This window comes from Mobula birostris, chromosome 5 (genome assembly GCF_030028105.1).
Source record: "Mobula birostris isolate sMobBir1 chromosome 5, sMobBir1.hap1, whole genome shotgun sequence".
Lineage (NCBI taxonomy): Eukaryota > Metazoa > Chordata > Chondrichthyes > Myliobatiformes > Myliobatidae > Mobula > Mobula birostris.
Genome location: NC_092374.1, coordinates 39,310,377 through 39,335,289, shown reverse-complemented (window position 1 = coordinate 39,335,289; position 24,913 = coordinate 39,310,377). Strand labels below are relative to the sequence as shown.

The 24,913-nt window shown below is 42.0% G+C and overlaps 1 protein-coding gene across 4 annotated transcripts in view; it reads left to right on the top strand.

The window, feature by feature from the left end:
* The window catches only part of arhgef28a (Rho guanine nucleotide exchange factor (GEF) 28a), a 379,030-nt gene that overhangs the window by 338,693 nt on the left and 15,424 nt on the right, over positions 1 to 24,913 (top strand). The window contains exon 36 of one of the 4 annotated variants that reach the window (XM_072257922.1): positions 9,592 to 10,921. The exons of the other annotated variants lie outside the window; for them this stretch is intronic. Coding sequence (XP_072114023.1) covers positions 9,592 to 9,629 — 38 coding nt within the window. The 3' untranslated portion in view covers positions 9,630 to 10,921. Of the gene's footprint in view, positions 1 to 9,591; positions 10,922 to 24,913 lie in introns of those variants that run through there. 4 annotated transcript variants of the gene reach the window in all.

The window sequence follows — 24,913 nt, the reverse complement described above, 5'->3', positions numbered from 1 at the left end:
AATACAATCAAAAGTATGTGAATTTTCAGTTTCCATTCTAAATATTCATAGCTTGCAGTTTTCAGGCCATGTAAAAATTTCCTGCTCAGAGCAATGCTTGGTCTTCACAGCTGTAAAATAAAAATAGAGGGCACATTATATTTTGTAGCTCCAAAACATAGAACTAGTTGCAAGAAAAAGACAGTAGCCCAGGAGAATGTGCCTTAGCTGGTTTTTACTTCAAGCGAAGCATGCACACCTGACACAATGACATATGCCATTCACGTACTTTTCCATATAACTTGTAAAGAATTATTTAAACAGCAAAGAATGCTTAGTCAAACAATATATTTACAATGTTACTGAAATATTAAATACACAACATTCCTCCTACTTAGCTGTAAACTCCAACTCAATACACTTTTGCACAGTGCTGTATTTGTCAACATGGAGCAGAGCGCAGGTTTGTAAATCTGGCGGGAGCAAAGGATGTTGGGAATGATGAGAGTGTGGGACAGGTGGCAGAGAAGGCGTGCCGGGGGTCGGGAGTGGCGCAGGTGCAGACGCATCCAGCCCTGGGACACCAGGCAAGGTCATTTGATTCCAGACAATTAGGTTATTGGTCGTTACAGAATGTCTCTCTGATACTTTCTGCTCCCTCCTATCTCCAATCTCCCTGCACGCTTCCCAATCTCAGTCCACAATAGAGACCCATATCAGAATCAGATTTATCGTCACTCACATACGTCATGAAATTTGTTTTATTTTTTGTGTGGCAACAGTGCAGTGTAATGCATAAAAATATTAAAGTTCTGTGCAAAAGTGTTAGGCACTCTGGCTATATCCATGTGCCCAAGATCTTTGTACAGTAATATATACATAGTGTAATATATAATACAACTACTATATAGACATCAACAGCATAGTAAATTTTACATGGTCCCATTCAGGCCTAAAGATTTAATTGCTGTGAAGGATTTCTTACTCTTGTGGGATAATGTCTTTCAAGTCAAGTCGCTTTTTATTGTCATTTCGACCATAAACTGCTGGTACAGTACACAGTAAAAACGAAACAATGTTCCTCCAGGACCCTGGCGCTACATGAAACAACACAAAACTACACAAGACTAAGTGAGACAACACAAGGCTACACTAGACTACATAAAACAACACAAAAACTACACTAGACTACAGACCTACACAGGACTACATAAAGTGCACAAAACAGTGCAGGGCAGTACAATAAATAATAAACAAGATAATAGGCACAGTAGAGGACAAATTACAATATAATAATAAATGATGTAGATGTCAGTCTAGTCTCTGAGTATTGAGGAGTCCGGTGGCTTGAGGGAAGAAACTGTTGCAGTCTGTTCGTGAGAGCCCGAATGCTTCAGTACCTTTTGCCAGATGGCAGGAGGGAGAAGAGTTTGTATGAGGGGTGCGTGGGGTCCTTCACAATGCTGTTAGCTTTATGGGTGCAGCGTGTGGTGTAAGTCTGTAATGGTGGGAAGAGAGACCCCGATGATCTCAGCTGACCTCACTATCCACTGCAGGGTCTTGACGATCCAAGACGGTGCAATTCCCGAACCAGGCAGTGATACAGCTGCTCAGGTTGCTCTTGATACATACTCTGTAGAATGTGGTGAGGATGGGGGGTGGGAGATGGACCTTTCTCAGCCTTTGCAGAAAGTAGAGGTGCTGCTGTGCTTTCTTTGCTATGGAGCTGGTGTTGAGGGACCAGGTGAGATTCTCCACTGGGTAAGCACCAACAAATTTGGTGTTTTTAACAATCTCAACGGAGGAGTCGTCGCTTTTCAGCGGAAAGTGGTCACTCCGTGCTCTCCTGAAGTCAACAACCATCTCTTTTGTTTTGTTGACATTCAGAAACAGGTTGTTGACTCTGCACCAGTCAGTTAGCCGCTGCACCTCCTCTCTGTATGCTGACTCATCGTTCTTGCTGATGAGACCCACCACGGTCGTGTCATCGGCGAACTTGATGATGTGGTTTGAGCTGTGTGTTGCAGCACAGTCGTGGGTCAGCAGAGTGAACAGCAGTGGACTGAGCACACAGCCCTGGTGGGGCTCCCGTGCTCAGTGTGATGGTGTTGGGGATGCTGCCCGCGATCCGGACTGACTGAGGTCTCCCAGTCAGGAAGTCTAGGATCCAGTTGCAAAGGGAGGTGTTCAGGCCCAGCAGTTTCAGCTTTCCAATCAGTTTCTGAGGAATGATTGTGTTGAATGCTGAACTGAAGTCTATGAACAACATTTGAACGTACGTGTCTTTTTTGTCCAGGTGGGTGAGGGCCAGGTGGAGAGTGATGGCAATGGCGTCATCTGTTGAACGGGTGGGACGGTATGCGAACTGCAGGGGGTTCAGTGAGGAGGGGGCAGCAGGGTCTTGATGTGCCTCATAACAAGCCTCTCGAAACACTTCATGATGATGGATGTGAGTGCAACAGGACGGTAATCATTGAGGCAGGACACTGAAGACTTCTTCGGCACAGGGACAATGGTGGCGGCCTTGAAGCACGTTGGAATGATGGCGCTGCTCAGGGAGATGTTGAAGATGTCAGTGAGAACATGTGTAGACCAGCTGACAGATCCTCTGAGCACTCTGCTAGGAACATTGTCTGGTCCAGCAGCCTTCCGTGTGTTGACCCTACATAGAGTTTTCCTCACATCAGCCACGGTAAGACACAGCACTTGGTCATTTGGAGGAGGGGTGGTCTTCCTCGGCACCACGTCATTTTCCGCCTCGAAACGAGTGTAGAAGTCATTCAACGCATCTGGGAGGGAAGCATTACCAGCACAGGCAGGTGATGTTTTCCTGTAGTTGGTGATGTCCTGAATGCCCTTCCACATGCGCCACGTGTTGTCGCTGTCCTGGAAGTGGCTGTGGATTCGCTGGGCGTGTGCACACTTTACCTCTCTGATGGCCCAGGACGGTTTGGCCCTCGCTGTTGCTAGGTCTGCCTTGTCACCTGCTCTGAAGGCGGAGTCACAGGTCCTCAGCTCCTCCTGACAGGAGTGATCACTCTGCTCGGCAGGTGAGACTTGTGGCTGTGAAACAATCTCAGGTTCTCTGTGGTGGTTATAGGAGTTGACACTGGGACTGCAAGAAGTAGTTCTGAGAGCTCTGGGCACCTTTATTCTCTACAATTGACTCTGCTGTCCTCACCTGATCGATGATTTGCCTCCAGATGATCTCAAACACAACCTCCACTGTGGAGAATGGTCCAATTCTGTCCTTAAACTTTCTGAGTGCCCACTTTTGATCACCTCTGTAGTCCCTCGCTAAGACTGCTTGTCCAGGAGCAAAACTTCGAACCTCCTTGTATGAGGAACCCTCAATTTGTCTCAGCTGCCCTGCTACTCCTTCTGAGAGGAGATCCAGTGTGAATGCAAAGGGTGACTCAGGAACTGCGTAGCTGGTGAGTTATTGGCTGTGAAGTGTGCTGCATTGCCATATGCAGGGAATAAATTAGCGAGCTTCTGATTCAGTGTTAGTGTAGTGTGTTCTGTTAACATCGCTAGCAGCGTGTTCTTTACACCAGGCATTCCCAGACTTTTGTATGCCATGGATCTCTACCATTAACTGAGGAGTCTGTGCACCTCAGGTTGGTTACCCCTGCTCTGAACAAGTCTTTCCACCAAGCCCTTGTTGGCTGGTCTGGCGCAAATGTAGTATGTCTTATTCCATTCATTTTTAGGAATAATTGGAACTATTCCACAACCAAGTGTGGTCTATTGTCACTGACTAAGTGCTCTGGAGCAGCAGTCCTTGAGTAAAGGCTTTGCAACACATCAACAGTGTGCAAAGATGTAGTTGAAGCTATTGGGACTCTTCTAGTTACTTTGTAGCTGCAGCCAAGAAATTTATGGTCATGAATGTTCTGGCAAAAACCATTCCCAGGGATGGAAGGGTGCTGCCTTTGGCATCTTCTGGACGTGTTGCCATCCCTAACAGCTGCTTGATCTGCCGCCATACAAAGCTTCGAACCAGTTCTTTCATTTTGACAATGCCTATATGACCAGCATGTCGCTCCTCCAACTCCTTAGCTCTCAGCTTGAATGGTACACCAACTCTCAATCCCCACATAAGGCAATTTCATCATGGCACTGGTAACAGTGGGGGAACTGGAGTTTCTGCTGTGCATTCCAGCCATTTTGGCTGGTCAGGTAGACCGGAAACAGTGGAGGACTTTTCTGGTTTCTCTCTGAATCGTTTCTGCCATAATAGGGAGACTTTCAATTTGCATATGTTAAGAGTTGTCTTTTGTAAATTTTTTAGGTATTTCATTTTCCAAGGGTAAATGGGACAATCCATCAGCATTTCCATCATTAGTCATCCTTTTGAATTTGACCGTGTAATTGTATCGTCCAAAAGAAAGAACCCATCTCTGCATTTGTACGGCTGCTGTTAGTGGAAAACTTCTGTGGATTCAAAATGGACACGAGTAGTTGATGATCAGTAATAAGGGTAAACTGTCTCCCATACTAGTACTGGTTGAAATGTTTTACACCTCAAACTACAATCAAGACCCCTCTGTCAATCTGTGCATAATTTTATTTTTGGAACGGTAAGGGAATGTGAGGCAAAGGCTATGGGGTGTTCACTTCCATCATTTATACCGTGTGACATGACTGCACCTACACCATAAGGCGAGGCATCACTGACAAGATTCACTGGACGATAATGTGTTGTGAATATAGTGTCTGATGTCACTATTTCCTTTATCTCCACCTCATACTGCTTTGTTCATTGCCATTTCTTCCCGATCTGTGTTAATGAGTTAAGAGGTAGGGTACAGTAAGGAGGTTTGGCAGGAACCTACTACACTAACTGACAAATCCTAAACAGGATTGCAACTGTGACGCATGGCCTTGGTTCATAACCACTGCTTGAATTTTCTCAGCACACTTCTGGTGCATCAATGGTGTGACCACAGTAAGTGATGCTTGTCTAAAAAGATCACAATTGTTGCCTTGTGCTCTTGAGATTTTGGAGATGTACCTTGTCGTCATTACTGGTAACAGTGATTTCATCCAGGTAACACTGAGTGCCCAGGGAGACTTGCCGCACTTGGTCCATGGTTTTCTGTCAGAGTGCAGGTGCAGATGCTAATCTAAACATAAACCTATTATAGTGACAAAGCCCTTTGTGAGTGTTTACAGTGAGAAACACTGTGGACTCTTTTTCCATCTTCATCTGTAGGTAGGCCTCAGCTAAGTCCACTTTGCTGAAGTATTTTCCTCCAGAAAGGTTTGCAGAGATATCCTCTATCCTGAGCAGAGGATATTGATTTACTTTCAGTTCTGGGTTGATGGTGACCTTAAAATCACCACAAGTCCTGACAATCCCATTCTTCTTTGCTACGGGGACTACTGAAGTTGCTCGTGGACTCCACTCAACCTTTAGCCTCAGTGAGATTTAGCTCACTAGACGCTTTATCACAGATGGCATAAAGAACCAAATGGGCTTTGCAAAACTTGGGTGTGGCATTTTCATCTAACACTGTTTTACCCTTGATATGTTTGAATTTTTCATTGCCGTCCTTGAACATTGCTGAGGGATTGTCCAGATTTGCTATTTACTCTACCGTAGGGGATATGGCATGCAAATAGTGGATGGATCTCCAATCAAATTGTTACTTATCTCAGCCAATTACATCCCCACAATGCTAGCCCTCCTGTTTTTACCATATACAAGCCCAATGTGGCTTGTTGGTTGCTATATTTCACTGTTACAAATGTCATTCCCACGGGAGTTACCTTTTCTCCAGTATGCTTTTAAGTTTGAAATCAGTAGGCTTCAGTTTAGAATCTTTGAAATGCTCTACAAGCTTACTTGATGAAATGACTGAAATAGCTGAGCCAGTGTCCAATTCTATTTTTATTAATTTGCCATTCACTTCTGGTGTAAGCCATATTGCTCGTCTATTGATAGTTCTCACATTTTAGATCTCAGGACTACTCAGTCCTGTGTCACTCTCATCATTATCAGATTTTTCATCAACAGCATGCAGATGAAACTTTTTGAAACTGCAACTTGACTTTTTATCTTTGTGCAGTCCATTTATATTTGCCTGCTCACATGCTCTTTGTACGTGTCCTACCTTGTTGAATTTTCTGCAAGTTTCACCTTTAAATCTGTATTGGTCCGGTGTAGGTGAGTCCCTGCCACAACGGAGACACATTTTGTTCTGGCAGGCCAGTTTTTGTTTAGACATCGTAATTTTGTTCACACTCACTTTCATTCCTGACTGCAACTCTATTGCTTCTCAATCTGCTGTTTCCACTGTACACAGCTATTTGAACTGCTCTTTTAAATGTAAATTGTACTTCTTTTAGGAGCCATATTTGAATGCTTTCATGTGAGATTCCACATACTAAATGATCCCTCAGTACATTCACCAGCTACGTTCACCAGCAACTTTGATGTGTGTTCTGCAATAACGATGGTTTTGGTTCTAAGTGTTCCTGCATTACTTTCATGATATCAGTAAAGCTCATTTTAGCAGGTTTGGTTGGAGCAGTCAGACTTCTAAGTGAACTGTGTGCATTTAAACTCAATGCACTCAGCAAAACTGGCAATTGTTTCTCATTAGCTATTTCATTTGCTTTAAAATATTGCTCAATTCACTCAGTATACATATTCTAGTCATCTGTTATGCAATCAATACATTTATCTGTCTGATGTAACCAGCCATTTCTGCTTTTTTAAAAATTTATGATCATTATCACGGGCTACTCACGGTTTATGAACCTGTGAATTTAGTCCATTTTCCAACCCGATTTTTTTTTAATTTGATGTCTCTGTTTCCTTGCAAAGAAGCGCATGCTGTGTTGCTTTTTTAAAACTCAAAACAGGTAAGTACTTGTCTTGGACTCGTTTAAAACTTGCTCATTACCACGGTTATATTTTGTCACTCCAAAACATAAAAATAATTTCAAGAAAAAGACTGGTGCCCAGGAGAATGTGACTTAGCTTAAGCGAGGTGCACACATATGATATGGTGGTGCAATGACATAAGCCATCAACGTATTTTTACATGTAACTTATAATGAATTATTTAACAACACAGAATGCTTAATCAAATGATATATTTACAATATTACTCAAGTGTTATTGAAATATTAAATGCACAACAGGGGACCATTGCCTTCCCTATTTTAACTAAATTTTACAGGAGCACCATCGTGAGTGTCCTGACCAGCTGCATCACCATCTGGTATGGGAATTGCAAAGCGTCTAACTGCAAGTCCCTACAAAGGATAGCAAGAACTGCTGGGAGGATCATTGGAGTCTCTCTTCCACTCATCATAGATATCTATTGGGAGCGCCTCATATATGCACATCCCTTAGCTTCGTCAGTGTTCCCTCCCCATCTTTCCAACAATCTCTTTGAACCCCTACTATGATGCAGGATGTAAAACAGCATTAGGACAAGTACTGTCAGAATAGGAAGCAGCTTCTTCCCACAGGCCATTAGATGACTGAACTCCCTGCTGGTTCTCATCACGTATGAAGTGCCAGTAGCAATACACCGTTTACTTTTTAACATATTGTAAATTGAACTTATTATTTGTGATAATGTTATTTGTGTGAGTTATGTGTTGTGCACCTTGGTCCACAATCGTTTTGTTTGGAGGTTTACATGTGTACAGTTGCATGAGAATAAACTAAGCTCAAACTTGAACCAGAATATGTTAAAAAATTTAGTTAAATTAACAGTGCAAAAAGGAGTGAGGTAGTGTACATGGATTCATTATACATTCAGAAATCTGATGGCAGCATGGAAGAAGCTATTTTAAAATACTGTGTCTATCTTTGGGCTCCTGTACCACCACCTTGATGGTAGCAAAGAGAATAGGGCATGCTGTGGGTGATGGAGGTCCTTAATGAGGGATGCCACCTTTTTGAGGCATTGCCTTTTGAAGATGTCCTAAGTGCTGGGGAGGCTAGTGCCCATAATGGAGCTTGATGAGTTTGCAACCTTCTGCAGTTTTTTCTGATCCTGTGCAGTGGTCCCTCCATACCAGGTGGTGATGCAACCAGTCAAAATAGTCTCCATGGTATACTTTACGAAAAAAATTTGCAAAAGATAGAGTTTTGAGGAAAGTCCATATCGAATGCTTGCCACCTTTTCTAGATCCATATTTTCATTCTGAGTGGGCACGTGGCCAGGTGGTTAAGGCATTCGACTAGCGACCTGAAGGTCGTGAGTTCGAGCCCCAGCCGAGGCAGCGTGTTGTGTCCTTGAGCAAGACATTTAACCACACACTGCTCTGCGACGACACTGGTGCCAAGCTGTATCGGCCCTTGCCCTCCCCTTGGACAACATCAGTGTCGTGGAGAGGGGAGACTTGCAGCATGGGCAACTGCTGGTCTTCCATACAACCTTGCCCAGGCCTGCGCCCTGGAGAGTGAAGACTTTCCAGGTGCAGATCCATGGTCTTGCAAGACTAACAGATGCCTTCAATTTTCATTCTATAACAAATCTTAACACCAATCAGTTTAAATGTGATAAAACAATCAAGATACAGATCATTATTATTATATTTAAACTTAATGAAATTTCATGGCAAACTGAGAAGGTGCTTGATCAAGAATCCTTCTTATGTTTGCACAAAGTACCTTAAATAAACTGTTTCTGAGTAAAAATAATTTTAATTTTAATTCTATTGCATTACAAAATACAGGCAAAGTGGAAAACAGGCCTGATTTTAGATGATTATGTAATTGTTTTAAATGAACATATTGGTAACCAACTTCAGTTGCAGAGTCTCGGGTTACATAGTTGTCTGCGTTGATTGAAGTCTTGAAATTATAGGTTTATTTTAATCTTGGAAAGACACCGACAATCTATGCCACTAACAATGTCAAGACATAATTTACTTTGAGTTTGCAAAGTACAATTAGATCAACAGCAACTGACTGTTGAGAAATGGACAATGGGAGTAAATTCTTTAAATAGCTGCATCTGACCTCCGCTTGGTATAATCAAATTAACATGCATTTTATTACTTTTGAATTACCATACGATGTGTCATCAGTTTAAGGCTTCTTTGCAGTTTAATGATTCCATTACAGGAATTAAGTGTGATGAAATTAGTCACTTCATCTGCTGTACAGTGGAAAGTGCTTTCTGTAATAATGTAGTTTTAAAGTATTTTTGGGTTGCTTATCTGCCAGGCTGAGGCTGAGAAACAAATTATTCCTTATTTTTTGTTGCTTGCGTTTATATTCCTTATTTATCAGAACTGTTAAATAATGACAAGTTATGCCTGTTTTGTGCATTCTTGTTGCACAAATGCTCTGATCTATAGTATTATCAACACCTTTATACTCCATTATAAGTGTTAATGAATCATCCTATTTAAGTGTCATTTATCGTTTTGTGGTTCCTGCACCTGTAATCTGATAACTCGAAAACACAGAAGTGTTTAATTAATAGGGATTAGTTTTTATCAAGCACACCACACCACATTCCAGTGATGAAGTAAGTTTTAAATTAGAAAACCTCCCAGATCATTTCTGTCTGAGTAATATTTATTGTTTTTGTAATTTAGAATTAATTATCTATATATATTTCCAAACACCTGAAGGTACCACGTTCATCTGTACAAATAGTACGCAAGTATAAACACCATGGGACCACGCAGCCATCATACCGCTCAGGAAGGAGATGCATTCTGTCTCCTGGAGATGAACATACTTTGGCGCAAAAAGTGCAAATCAATCCCAGAACAACAGCAAAGGACCTTGTGAAGATGCTGGAGGAAACAGGTAGACAAGTATCTATATCCACAGTAAAACAAGTCCTATATCGACATAACCTGAAAGGCTGCTCAGCAAGGAAGAAGCCACTGTTCTAAAACCGCCATAAAAAAGCCAGACTACAGTTTGCAAGTGCACATGGGGTCAAAGATCTTACCTTTTGGAGAAATGTCCTCTGGTCTGATGAAACAAAAATTGAACTGTTTGGCCATAATGACCATCGTTATGTTTGGAGGAAAATGGGTGAGGCTTGCAAGCCAAAGAACACCATCCCAACCGTGAAGCAGGGGGTGGCAGCATCATGTTGTGGGGGTGCTTTGCTGTAGGAGGGACTGGTGCACTTCACAAAATAGATGGCATCATGAGTAAGGAATATTATGTGAATATATTGAAGCAACATCTCAAGACTTCAGACAGTAAGTTAAAGCTCGGTCGCAAATGGGTCTTCCAAATGGACAATGACCCCAAGCATACCTCCAAAGTTGTGGCAAAATTGCTTAAGGATGACAAAGTCAAGGTATTGGAGTGGCCATCATAAAGCGCTGACTTCAATCCGATAGAAAATTGTGGGCAGAACTGAAGAAGTTTGCGCGAGCAAGGAGGCCTACAAACCTGACTCAGTCACACCAGTTCTGTTTGGAGGAATGGAACAAAATTCCAGCAACTTACTGTGACAAGCTTGTGGAAGGCAACCCAAAACGTTTGACCCAAGTTAAGCAATTTAAAGGCAACGCTACCAAATACTGACAAAGTGTATGTAAACTTCTGACCCACTGGAAAAGTGATGAAAGAAATAAAAGCTGAAATAAATCATTCTTTTTACTATTATTCTGACATTTCACATACCTAAAATAAAGTAGTGATCTTAACTGACCTAAGACAGGGAATGTTTTCTAGGATTAAATGTCAGGAATTGTGAAAAACTGAGTTTAAGTGTATTTGGCTATGGTGTATGTAAATGTCTGACTTCAACTGTGTATATATATATGTGTGTGTGTATATATATTCTGGCTGTATAATGATTCTGGCTGTATTACTTGCTCTGGCATTCAATAAAGTTATGGCTTATCCTTTGCCTTAACGCCACGCTGCCAGGTTCAGGTTCAAGTTCAAGTTTAGTCTCCGTTGAACCATACATGAATGCAGCTAAAGTAACAGCATTCCTCAGGGCCAAAGTGCAAAACATACACAACACATTCAAGATAGCAAGCAAGCATACAGTCACACAAAAGAAATGTATGTAGCCCAAGTCCCTGAGTGCATGCTCCACAAATTGATAGTGCAGTTCCTGGCAAGTCTGCAGACAAACTCCCGCATGTATGGAATCCGGCTTGACATTCCATAAATTGAACATCGGTGGGCAGCCAGCCTCCAACCAAACGTCAATGCCACGCAACACCACCTCTGGCGTCTCCTCTCCTGGACTGTATCAGCAGGCTAGTCTGGACCTTGAGTGTTAGTCCTCACTGAAACCAAGGCCATGCAGCTCCCCCGTGTCTATCGCAGCAACAAACAAGGGAAACAGGCCTGTGGCATATGACATTATCAATGTCCAACAGGGTGTTGCAGACTACCAACCAAAAGGACCATTTAGTTTTCTTTCAACTAACCAATCCTTGATCTATGCTGGTCTATGACTCTCAATACTGTGTGTCCTTCTTTTGAGTGGAAATCTACCACATCAAAAGTTCTGCCTTCTTCCATTGTAACAGTCACTACACCTGCCCCTACACTTCCTCCCTCACTACCACTCAGGGCCCCAAACAGTCCTTCCAGGTGAGGCGACACTTAACGTGTGAGTCTGTTGGGGTCATCTACTGTGTCCGATACTCCCGGTGGCCCTCATGTATTTCGATGAGACCTGACGTAGATTAGGGGACCACTTCGCCAGAAAAAGCGGGATCTCCCAATGGCCACCCATTTTAATTCCACTTCCACTTCACATCCCGATATGCCTATCCATAGCTTCATCCACTGTCGTGATGAGGCCACACTTAGGTTGGAGGAACAACACCTTGTATTCCATTACAGGAATTAAGTGTGATAAAATTAGTCACTTCACCTGCCATACAATGGAAAGTGCTTTCTGTAATAATGTAGTTTTAAAATATTTTCAGGTTGCTTGTCTGCCAGGCTGAGGTTGAGATGCAAATTATTCGTCATTTATCAGTACTGTTAAATAATGACGAGTCACTTCTGTTTTGTGCATTCTTTTTGCACAAATGCTCTGATCTGCAGTATTACCAACACCTTTATACTCCATTATGAATGTTAATGATTCTTTCCCTTGTGGGAATCCCGGGAATCTTCCAGTCTCCCAGATGGCCACATCTGAGCCAGGTGTACCTAGATGCAGCTCCTGAGAGACCGTGTTAGGGATCTGGAGCTGTGGCTCGATGACCAATAGTTTAAAATGAAATGTGAGTGGGAAATAGTTAGAAGCTACAGGGAGTTAGTCACCCCGAGGCTGCAGGAGTTAGATAAGTGGGTGACTGTCAGGGAAGGGATGGAAAGAGCTCAGATAGTAGAGAGCACCCCTGTGGCCATCTCCCTCAGTAATCTTTACCTCGTTATGGAAGCGGTTGGGGGGGGGGGGGCAGTGACCTGACAGAGGACGACCACAGTGATCCGGTCTCTGCCACTGGGTCCGGTTCCGTGCAGCAGAAGGGAAAGAGGAAGATGAGAAATGTGGTATTCATAGGGGATCCCATAGTGAGGGGAACAGACAGGAGGTTCTGTCAGCCAGATAGAGATACCCGCATGGTGTGTTGCTTCCCAGGTGCCAGGGTACGAGATGTCTCGGATTGGGTGCAGAGAATTCTGAAGGGAGAGGGTGAACAGCCAAAGTATTGGTGAATGTTGGTACCAATGACAAAGGTGGAAAAAGGGAGGAGGTCCTGATGAGAGAATTCGAAGAGTTAGGCAGAAAGCCAAAAAGCAGGACCTCCAGGGTAGTAATCTCAGGACTCCTGCCTGTGCCATGTGCTAGGGATATGGATAACAAATTACAGCAGGAGATAGAAAAAGTGTGTCAGAAGGGCAACGTCATGATAATCGTTGGAGATTTTAACATAAAAGTGGATTAAGAAAACCAGGTCAGTACTGGATCTCAAGAGAGATAATTTGTAGAATGTCTAATGGGTGGCTTTTTAGAACAGCTGGTTGTTGAGTCCACTAGGGGATCGGCTGTACTGGATTGGGTACTGTGTAATGAACCAGAGGTGATAAGGGCTTAAGGTTAAAGAACCCTTAAGGAACAGTGATCACAATATGATCGAGTTCACATTGAAATTTGAGAGGAAAGAAAAATAAAATCCAACGTGCTGATATTTCAGTGGAATAAAGGAAATTACAATGGCATGAGAGGGGAACTGGCCGAAATTGACCAGAAAGGGATATTTGCAGGAAGGACAGCAGAGCAGCAATGGCTGGAGTTTCTGCGAAGAATGAGGGAAGTGCAAGAAGGATATATTCCAAATAAGAAATTTTCAAAGGGAAGAAGGACACTACCGTGGCTGAAAAGTGAAGTCAGAGCCAAAGTAAAAGTAAAAGAGAGGGCATACAAGGAAGCCAGAGCAAGTGGGAAGATAGAGGACTGGGAAGCTTTTAAAAACTTGCAGAAGGAAACTAAGGTGGCCTTTAGGAAGCAAAACATGAATTATGAAAGGAAACTGATGACTAATATCAAAGAAGATACTAAAAGCTTCTTTAAGTATATAAAGGGTAAAAGAGAGTCAAGGGTAGATATAGGACCAATACAAAATGACACTGGAGATATTGTAGTGAGAGACACAGAGATGGCAGAGGAACTGAATGCATATTTTGCATCAGTCTTCACAGTGGAAGATGTCTGCAGTATACCGGACATTCAAGAGTGTCAGGGAAGTGAAGTTTGAGCGGTGAAAATTAACACTGAGAAGGTGCTCAGGAAGCCTAATGGTCTGAAGGTGGATAAATCTCCTGGACCTGATGGAATGCACCCTTGGGTTCTGAAGGAAGTAGCTGGAGAGATTGCAGAGGTATTAACAATGATCTTTCAAGAATCGATAGATTCTGGCATTGTACTGGATGACTGGAAAATTGCAAATGTTACTCCACTATTTAAGAAGGGTGGGAGGCAGCAGAAAGGAAACTATAGATCTGTTAGCCTGACATCAGTGGTTGGGAAGTTGTTGGAATCGATTGTTAGGGATGAGATTACGGAGTACTTGGAGACACATGGCAACATAGGCCAAAGGCACATGGTTTCCTGAAAGGAAAATCCTGCCTGACAAACCTACTGCAATTCCTTGAGGAAATTACAAGCAGGGTAGACAAAGGAGATGCAGTAGATGTGGTGTACTTGGATTTTCAGAAGGCCTTTGACAAGGTGCCGCACATGAGGCTGCTTAGCAAGATAAGAGCCCATGGAATTACAGGGAAGTTACTAGCATGGGTGGAGCGTTGGCTGGTCGGCAGAAAGCTGAGAATGGAAATAAGGGATCCTATTCTGGCTAGTGCCTGTTACCAGTGGAGTTCCACAGGGGTCGGCATTGAGACTGCTGCTTTTTACGTCAATGTATGTCAATGATTTGGACTATGGGATTAATGGATTTGTGGCTAAGTTTGCCGATGATACAAAGATAGGTGGAGGAGCAGGTAGTGTTGAGGAAACAGAGATCCTGCAGAGAGACTTGGACAGTTTTGGGGAATGGGTAAAGAAGTGGAAAATAAAACATTCATTTGGAAAGTGTATGGTCATGCACACTGGTGGAAGAAATAAACGGGCAGACTATTACTTCGATGGAGAGAGAATTCAAAATGCAGGGATGCAAAGGGACTTGGGATTCCTTGTGCAAGTTAACCTCCAGGTTGAGTCAGTTGTGAAGAAGGCGAATGCAATGTTGCATTCATTTCTAGAGGTATAGAATATAAGAGCAGGGATGTGATGTTGAGGCTCTATAAGGCACTCGTGAGACCACACTTGGAGTATTGTGTGAAGTTTTGGGCTCCTTATTTTAGAAAGGATAGATATACTGACATTGGAGAGGGTTCAGAGGAGATTCACAAGAATGATTCCAGGAATGAAAGGGTTACCATATGAGGAACATCTGGCAGCTCTTGGGCTGTATTCTCTGGAGTTCAGGAGAATGAGGGGGATCTCCTTCTAGGACAAGAGGGCATGACTTCAGGATTGAAGGACATCCATTTAGAACAGAGATGTGGAGAAATTACTTTACTCAGGGTGGAAAATCTGTGGAATTTGTTACCACGAGTGGCTGTGGAGGCCAAGTCATTGGGTGTATTTAAGGCAAAGATAGATAGGTTCTTAATTAGCCAGGGCATCAAAGCATATGGGGTGAAGGCAGTGCAATGGGAATGACTGGAAGAATTGGATCAGCCCATGGTTGAATGGCGGAGCAGATTTAATGGGCCGAATGACCTACAACTGCTCCTATACCTTATAGTCTTATGGTCTTATTCCGTCTGGGTAGCCTCCAACCTGATGGCATGAACATCAATTTCTAAAACTTCCTGTAATGCCCCTCACCCCCCTCTCCTTCACCATTTCCCATCCCCTTTTCCCCCTGCACCTCATCTCCTTGCTCATCCATTGCTCACTCCTCCCCCCTTTTCTTTCTTCCATGACCTCCTGTCTCTTTCGCCAGTTTACTTCCCAGCTCTTTATTTCTTCCCTCCCACTTCTGTTTCTCTCTTCCCTCCCCACCCCCACCTTTTAAATCTACTCCCCAGCTTCTTCTCTCCAATCCTGCTGAAGGACTTCAGCCCAAAATGTCGCATGTACTCTTTTCCTAGAAGCTGCCTGGCCTGCTGCGTCCCTCCAGCATTTTGTGTGTGTTGCTCAGATTTCCAGCATCTGCAGATTTTCTTTTGTCTGTGATTGGATTACCTTCAGATAATATATTTCCTTTGTATATATGTGTATATAATAGCTTTTATATTCTGTCTTTTATGTTTCTCGCTGGATTACTTTTGGATCCTATTCTCCCTTTTCTCATCATGCCTCATCTGTCCTGAGTTCTGAAGTTTCCCAACTTCAGCTTCAATATATAATATAGGAATATCGTAGGCGCCACTGTGGTTGGCATGACACTATTACAGCTCAGGGTGTCAGAATTCGAAAGTTCAATTCCAATGTCATCTGGAAGGAGTCTGTATGTCCTCCCCGTGGAATGCTTAGCTTTTATCTGGGAGCTCTGGTTTCCTTCCGTGATCCAAAGACATACCAGTTAGTAGGTTCATTGTGCATTGTAAATTGTCCCATGATTGGACTAGGGTTAAATCAGCAGACACTGAGAGGTGTGGCTCGAAGGACCAGAATGACCTATTTTGAGCTTTACCTCAATAAATGAATAGTGTATGTGAGTGAGTGTGTGTGTGTATACAATTAGGTGTTTATATTATTAATACAACCATTGAATTCTTTGGGAATAAAAAATCTGACTGCAATATGATGGGTTAGTGTTCTCATGCACAAACATTTTAAATGGTGATATACTGTGCTTTATTTTTGATACATTCTGTACAAACTTATTTTATTATGGTGGGCCAGAAATTCTATTGTGTATTGTATTTTTATGCACTATTCAGATTGGAATTTTAAATATGATTAGCGTTTCCATACACTTATAATGATACAATGTTCCACTTTGAGTATGACGTCCTTGTGAAATCAGTGTGCGCAACTGGAGTAGTGTTGGCCAGTGTGCCATTTAGAGAAAGTTTGTGGTAGTCCCAATTAAACTCCTTTTCCTGTGGTAATTTCAATCTTCCTGCACTCAATGGCTAGGAAACTTACAAGAGAGAACGATCAAGTAAAGGGGTAACACACATCAAAGTTGCTGGTGAACGCAGCAGGCCAGGCAGCATCTGTAGGAAGCGGTGCAGTCGACGTTTCAGGCCGAGACCCTTCGTCAGGACTAAGTAAAGGGGTAAAATCCTTTCTCCCCCAAGTGCAGTATAGTTTCTAAAAGTGGAAGTATCCACTATTGAAACTATTAGAACCCCATTTAGAATGATTGAGCTTACGGAAGTAGGCTCCCAGGTTATCTGTCCTTGACCATGAGGCCATTTAGAAAGGTCGGTTCAGGTTCAGTATTGTTCAATGAGAAAGGGTATATTAGTGGTAAAAGGTTTTTGGGGGAAATAGTTGTGATATGATAGAATCTTTTTAAGATTCAAAGTGGCTTAGTTCAGTGTTAAACTAAGGTATTTTATCTAGGTAAAATAAATTATAAATGTATAAGTTGGTAATGGTAAATTTGGAAATGCATTAAAAGTTATGATAGTGTCAGCAATAACTAGCATTTCAATATTTACTTTACACATAGTAAAGATACAAAAACCCAAAGGCATAGTGAGAGACTATAATATCAAAGGAAATGGCTTATAATTGCCAAAAAGATAACAACCCCGAGGACTGGAAAAATTTCAGTATTCATGGAAGGACAACCAAGACATTGATAAGGAAAGGAAGAGAATAAAATAAGAGTAATCCACTGAGAAACATAATGGCAGACTTGTAAACCCCTCTGTTGAAATGTGGAAAGGAAAAGATCAGCATGAGTTGATATGAATCCTTCACAGGCAGACGGAAGAAACAGGGAACAGGAAATTTCAAGACTCAAGGTACATTTATTGTCAAAGAATATATGAATCATGCACCTTGAGATTTGTTTGTTAACAGGCAGCTACAAAGCAAGAAACCTGAAAAACCCAATTAAAAAAAAAGACCATAACCACTGCACAGAGAAAGAGGGAAGAAAACATACACACATCATGCAAACAATAGAAACAAACGACAACATTCTGAACCAGGTTGAGTCCTTAGACAGGGAAATTGAACAAATAATATCAATATGTCTTTGTTCATAGATGAAAACAAAAAATAAATTTCCAGAAATAGTGGAGGACTATAGGGAATAAAAAGTTGAAAGAAACAAAAATAGTAGTATTAAGAAAAGCAATGAAACTAAAAGCTAATAGATCTTCAGGACTTGAAAAGAGGTCTTTTACCAGAAGTTTTAACTCTGTTGCTCTTACCACAGATGCTGCTAGAACTCCTAAGTGTGTCCAGTGTTTTCTGTTTTCATTTCAAATCTCCAGGACTGATTATTGGGGTTTTGAATGAGGGTAGCTATGCAAAATGTGAGGTCATTCACTTTGATAGAAAAATGAAACATTCACTGCTGTTTGAGGAAGAAACTTCCAAAGACTTTCAGAATGTTAAGAGAATGCCTCATCTGTTCTAAGTGGATGATCATTTGTTTTTAAACTCTGTTTCCATCTTCCATATCTCCCACAAAAAAACAAACTCTCCACATCTATCCTGTTACAAGTCTCCAATCCCTCCACATTCATTCATCGTAATTTCTGTCACAAGGAACAAACATTGCCACACTACAGCAACAAATAGTCTTCTGGAGGAACTTAATGGGTTTAGCAGAATCTGTTGGTGGGGGGAATGAATTGTCAATGTTTTGAGTTAGGATCCTGTGCTCAGACTAAGAGAGGAGCAAGAAAGTAGCCAACATTAAAGAGCAGAAGTGGAGTCCATTGGTGGATCAAGGACTGAAGAATAATGGTGGATACCAGTACAGTGTTTATCAGTTTTATTATATTTGCTGCTAACTTCTGTCCACTTGCAAATTCATTTAGTGCTATTCTATACCTTCTCTATCTTTGGATCTCTATGTCTCCATGTGTGGACATTTCGTATAACACTGACATTTAATATAAACCCATTGACTCCCATAGTTCCCAAGACTATATACCTCTTCACACTCTGTTTCTTGTAAAGGTGCCATTCATTTCTTCCAATTTTTCCATCACTACTCTCAGGGTGAGACTTCCAATCCAGGAAATCTCAAATATCCTTTTCTTATAGTATGGTTGATGGAGCCCTTTCTTGCGTCCCTTCAATGCAAACAGAACAAGATCAGAGTTCTGCTAGTCCTCTCCTTTGACCCTACCAGTCTCCACATCCAGCATAACATCCTTCATCATATCTGTCAATTGCAGCGAGATCCCTTCACTTGCCATATCTTCTTCTCCCCACCCCTTTCTATTTTGTGTTGGAAGCACTTCCTCCGTGACTTCTTGGTCCACTCATTTTCTCCCAGCAACTGCAGTAGGTTCATTACACCTCCTCCCTCACCACCATCCAGTGACCTCAGCAGCCCTTCCAACTGAGGCAAAAATTCACATGCAGTTCCTCCCACTTCATTTGGCGCTTCTGATGTGGCCTCTTCTACATTGGTAATACCAAGTGTAGACTAGGTGACTGAATGGCAGTGTCCTTGCTCTCTATTGACAGTCGTCACCCCGGCACCCAAGTTATGTGTCATTTCATCTCCCTTTACTGTTCCCACATTGACCTGCTCATTCTCTGGCTTCTTCACTGTCAGGGTGAGGCCCAGCACAAAGAACATCTCATATTGCACTTGGGTAGTCTACAGCACAATTATATAAAGATTGAATTTTCCACTTTAGATTGACCTTTTCTCTTGTGTGTTCTACCCCCTCCCGTTCTGATCCAACTGTAATCCTCTCATTTTTGTCTCCATTCCTGCAACTACCCCCCCACCACATCCCCATCACCCGTTTTCATCTCCTTCCCTCTCGTTATTACTACATCCACCTACTATCGATGGATCCCTCCCCCTCAGTTCCATCTGTCCTTCACTTTTCCACTAATGGTTCCCATCATCAGATTCCAGCATTGAAAGCCTTTATATTTCCACTTATCACCATTCTAGTTGTCTTTACCTTTTCTCTATACAACCCCCCCAATCCAGTTCCAGCTCCATCTGTTTCCACCTATCATTCCGCCTTTGTCTCCCCCACCTCCACTCCTCCCCCTCCCCCTTCCCCTCCTGGCTCCATCTGCTTGCCATTCTTCAGCCATCCTTGGTCCACAAATCAACTACTGGCCCCTCTCCTACCCGACCTCCTCTCCTCTTTATACCGGCTGTCCTCATTCTCCAATTTCAGTCCTGATGCAGGGATTTAAGCCAAAGTGTCAACAATTCCTTTGCCCCCACAGATGCTGCTTGATTCACTGAGTTCCTCCAGTAGATTGTATCTGGATTCCAGCAACTGTAGTCTCTTGTGCCTCCACTTTAAAGTACAACAGTTTAAAAAATTGAAGTCATAGTGGGGATTTATTGTCTTTAGACCAAGAAGGATGGAAAAAAAAACAACTGTTGGCTTCAAGACTGAGGTTCTCACACATAAAAGGAATATTGCAATAAAGGTCTCAGCAGATGAGACAACTTTTTAACTCTTCTTCTCTCATTTGTTGTAGCAGTTGTTATTTTTGACAAATCTCATGAATTTTGAGGGTGAAGTGATTTCGCACTTGCATTGGTTGAAACAATGCTTTAATATGGCAAAATACATTTTTTAGGCATAGATACCTTATGGAGCAATGGACTATAATTTGTTAACTACGTTCAATTGTCAATACTCGTCAAGTTCCAAAAATTTATATATTATTTTGTTTATTTTTCAGTCGCAAATTCAAGGCATTACCCTTCATGTTAAACACAAACATAGTTAAATGTGGCAAGCTGAACTTGTATCAGCTATCGCGTCAAACTGAGTGAAACTTGGCAAGTCTAATATATGGAGCAGAATGTAACAAAGGAACTGCTTTATGCTGGCAGCTAGGAGGAGAATGAGGTTGTGTCAGCTGTCCTCAGAATAATTTTGAGTTCATTAAAAAATCATTGCAATATAATAGTGTCTAGAAATTTGGTCCTGTTTATATAGCTCTAACAGATCATTTATTTTACTACTTAATGCTTAATATTCATTGCTGAACTACAATATTACTCCAATTTTCTTTGTCCTGTTTGCTTAAACTTGGTTGATAAAAGAATGTTGATAAAAACATGAAGTGCACAAAACATTGGTATCAGAGAAACTTACCGAAGAAAGTCCTTGAAAATGCTCTGAACATTTCCATGTATAAATTATTGTTTACCATAAGTGAATATGAATTAATGTGGGATCTTAGAAGCAATTCAAAATGCTCTGCATACTAAATATGACTATTAGATACTCTTTTTAAAATCTCTTCGAAGGATTGTTTTATTAGTTTTCTAAACAATTAATCAATTGTAACCAGAATATGGCCTTTTGTAGAATTTTAAACCACTTTTCTGTTATCTACTACTAATTTATTTTAGAAGCAGATTAAAAATTATTTTTTTTTGCAATAAAACAATTTTTAGCTGTTTGTATTAAAACATCTAACAGGGAACCATGGACAACTGTATGGGGAGATTTTACTTTTCCTGATGTACATACATTTCAACAGGCACATGAGCTTTGTAAGATTAGCACCATTGTGAGTGTAGTTCATTTCTAGATGTGTTAAATTGGAAACTCTTGGTCATATTGTGTCATCCTAATTACATACGGAGGTAACTAATGCAAGATAAATGATTAGCACTTGGAAGAGAGACAGAGTTTTTCCATGAAAAAATGCAGAGCTCTGTGTAGGCTCCTCTAACCAATCACAGCTAGCAGTGGTGAAAGGACGAGAAAGACCCGATAGATCACTGGGAGCATGGGGCTGGGCAGGAGATTGAGGTGATGCTGGTAAAGGTTTGTGTCCTGATTATAAATCTACAAATATTAGTAAATATTCAATAAGTAATTTGTAAGTCACTGCATTGGAGAATACAAGGATGTTCTGTCTCATACTCAGTCAATAATTTGGAAAGTTGTGTCCTCCTTCCTCAGCCATTATAATTTTCCACATCTGTGTTCTTGAGACCTGACAAAATTCGATTACACCAGTGCAGGATTCAGGATTGTTCTATAGATAGGTACCATCTGGGGATGGTTTGAGATTATTTCTGTTAAAAGCAGTTGAAGAAGCAATCCCTGTTCAAAACGTTGCCTTATTTGTACTTATCTTGTGAACACATAGTTTAGGAATTATAAAATACAGAGAGTTCACTTTAAAATACCCTCACCCACAAAGACCCAAGTTTTGTTTTCACTCTTGTAGTTGGATAGATATTGCAGCACTATTGTCAATAAAATTTCTGCTTGGGACTTTAATCATAAGTGATCTTGAATATAAAATAAAATACCAAAAATGCTGGATATTTCCTTCTCCACAGTATGTGTACTCCATATGTATCTCCAGTAGTTAGTGATTTTTTTTTGTTGTTATTTAAAATTAACCTTTTTATAGGCATGATTATTTATATGAGAAAGTTACACACCGGCTTGGGAAATTATCAAAAACGAGCAAAGAGCTTTCCAAATTTATATAATCAAAAAGCTGCTAGTTCAAGAGTGCTTTGATTAAATGAGTATCATGTGGAAACAAGTAGTTACCTGGGCTTGAAAATAGAGAAACGAGAAGGGTTTGGAAATACCAGCCGCAGGTCTGGGTTCTACTTCCTTATGTATGTTGAAGACTTCCACTTACGCCTCTCGATCCCTTCAAAGCCTCCAAATGCTAGAAGTTGCTCCCAGCCATATTTTTTGCCATTAAACTAACATTCTGGTCACCCTAATACTGTTTGTGAAAGTTACAAAAAAATGAAAAAACTTCTAAAGTGAGGTTCAGAGTGCAGCATTTGTTGGGTTCCCTGGATAACACTAAGCTGAAATGAATATTACTGGTTTTAGAGTTTTCTTTGATACAGCATTGGAACAACGTAACATGACAGGAACAGTTATCCAGGAAATTCTTAAGAAGAAACAACACCATTATAGCAAAATCTCCCTACAACAGAGGAGGGTTGCTAATAAAAGAACAAATGTAATAAGAAAGGGATGGAAGCCCGCCATGGTCACAAGAAGCTGGACAAACCGTTGAAGAGCAGTGCCTGCAGAGGGCATGTATTTTAATGCAGGGTCCCACAGATGCCTTCCCAGGTCATAGATGTACCTGGCAGGAAGTTACCATGGAGGGAGACCTTGACATACAGGAGTACAGTCTATGAGGTCCTGCACTACGGAGAAGACTACAACCCAGACAAATTCTTGTGCTTTTCCTTTGTGATGAAGCAAAAATGGATGAAATCTTCCCTTGTGTGTTTGAAGTTCAAGTGACATTGCTCAGCAAAAAAAGAAGAGATGTAAGTGAGATCAGTGCAGGCAGAACAGAGATCTTGAGATTAGGAACTCTCAAAGTTACAGCTACTGTTCTGCAACCTCCCCCCCCACCTTGAATTGTCATATTTTTGTGGACAAAGCAGTTAAGGTGTGCAAGGCTGTATCTGAGGTAATAGGTTGCAGGATCACAGAGAAAGAAGACTTCAGTGTTAGTTTTGTCCATTACATGACATGGCTTCTAGAGAAAAGAGGTGAATTAAAGCAATGAGTAAAGAAAACTATTGCTTTTCAAATCAGTGGAATTGAAATCCTCACTTACTGTTGATATGTAGGACTGGATGAACTGCAGAGCATTGACCAAATTAGGTTTGTCTTTTGTTTATAGTTAACATCGCAGTAGCTTACAACATCTGGTAGAAAGTATTGATCTGAAATGTTCCTGCACAGTTTGTCCTATTCTGGCATTTGCTGCTTTTAATTTCAGATTTCCAGCACTTTGGCTGAAAAGCAGCTGGTTCTGTTATAAGATTTTGCTGCTGAAGCCACTGTATTATCAGTTTTCATTATGTTTGCTGTTTCCAGGCCATTCTGCAGTTTTTTCATTAAATTGTGATCTATCTGATGGTGAGAACTTGAGGATTACACGGAGCCATCTGAGCCTCCCACTCTCTGCTCCTGGGAGAAGATGCTCAACAGACCCCTTTACACACTGAATGCTGGAATGCTCCACCAAGGGTCTGGGAGTTAATGCTGATCATTTCCAAGCCTTCCAACTTTGATGTGTCTACTCATGAGACTCACTGTGTATGAATACACAGTATTAATCTGTTGCTCTATCAGTTTGTAGAGCATAGCTCCTAATTTGAGCACAAGCTCATAGGTTTTAGTGAAGAAGACTTTGGAGCAGGGTTCCCCACCCTGTTCTGCACTGCGGACTGGTTTATTATTGACAATATTCTTGCGGACCGGCCGACCGGTGGGGTAGGGAGGGTGGGTAGGGTTGCCAACGGACAAGAGTAGCAGTCTTTTTTTTTTGTTTTATGGCAGTTGGCAACCAAAAGAGTAGCGGTTGAATACACATCAAAGTTGCTGGTGAACGCAGCAGGCCAGGCAGCATCTGTGGGAAGAGGTGCAGTCGACGTTTCAGGCCGAGACTCTTCGTCAGGACTAACTGAAGGAAGAGTGAGTAAGGGATTTGAAAGTTGGAGGGGGAGGGGGAGATCCAAAATGATAGGAGAAGACAGGAGGGGGAGGGATGGAGCCAAGAGCTGGACAGGTGATTGGCAAAAGGGGATACGAGAGGATCATGGGACAGGAGGTCCGGGAAGAAAGACAAGGGGGGGGGACCCAGAGGATGGGCAAGAGGTATATTCAGAGGGACAGAGGGAGAAAAAGGAGAGTGAGAGAAAGAACGTCTGCATAAAAATAAGTAACAGATGGGGTACGAGGGGGAGGTGGGGCCTAGTGGAAGTTAGAGAAGTCAATGTTCATGCCATCAAGTTGGAGGCTACCCAGACGGAATACAAGATACCGTCTGGGTAGCCTCCAACCTGATGGCATGAACATCGACTTCTCTAACGTATTCCGTCTGGGTAGCCTCCAACCTGATGGCATGAACATCGACTTCTCTAACTTCCGCTAGGCCCCACCTCCCCCTCGTACCCCATCTGTTACTTATTTTTATGCACACATTCTTTCTCTCACTCTCCTTTTTCTCCCTCTGTCCCTCTGAATATACCTCTTGCCCATCCTCTGGGTCCCCCCACCTTGTCTTTCTTCCCGGACCTCCTGTCCCATGATCCTCTCGTATCCCCTTTTGCCAATCACCTGTCCAGCTCTTGGCTCCATCCCTCCCCCTCCTGTCTTCTCCTATCATTTTGGATCTCCCCCATCCCCCTCCAACTTTCAAATCCCTTACTCACTCTTCCTTCAGTTAGTCCTGACGAAGGGTCTCGGCCTGAAACGTTGACTGCACCTCTTCCTAGAGATGCTGCCTGGCCTGCTGCGTTCACCAGCAACTTTGATGTGTGTTGCTTGAATTTCCAGCATCTGCAGAATTCCTGTTGT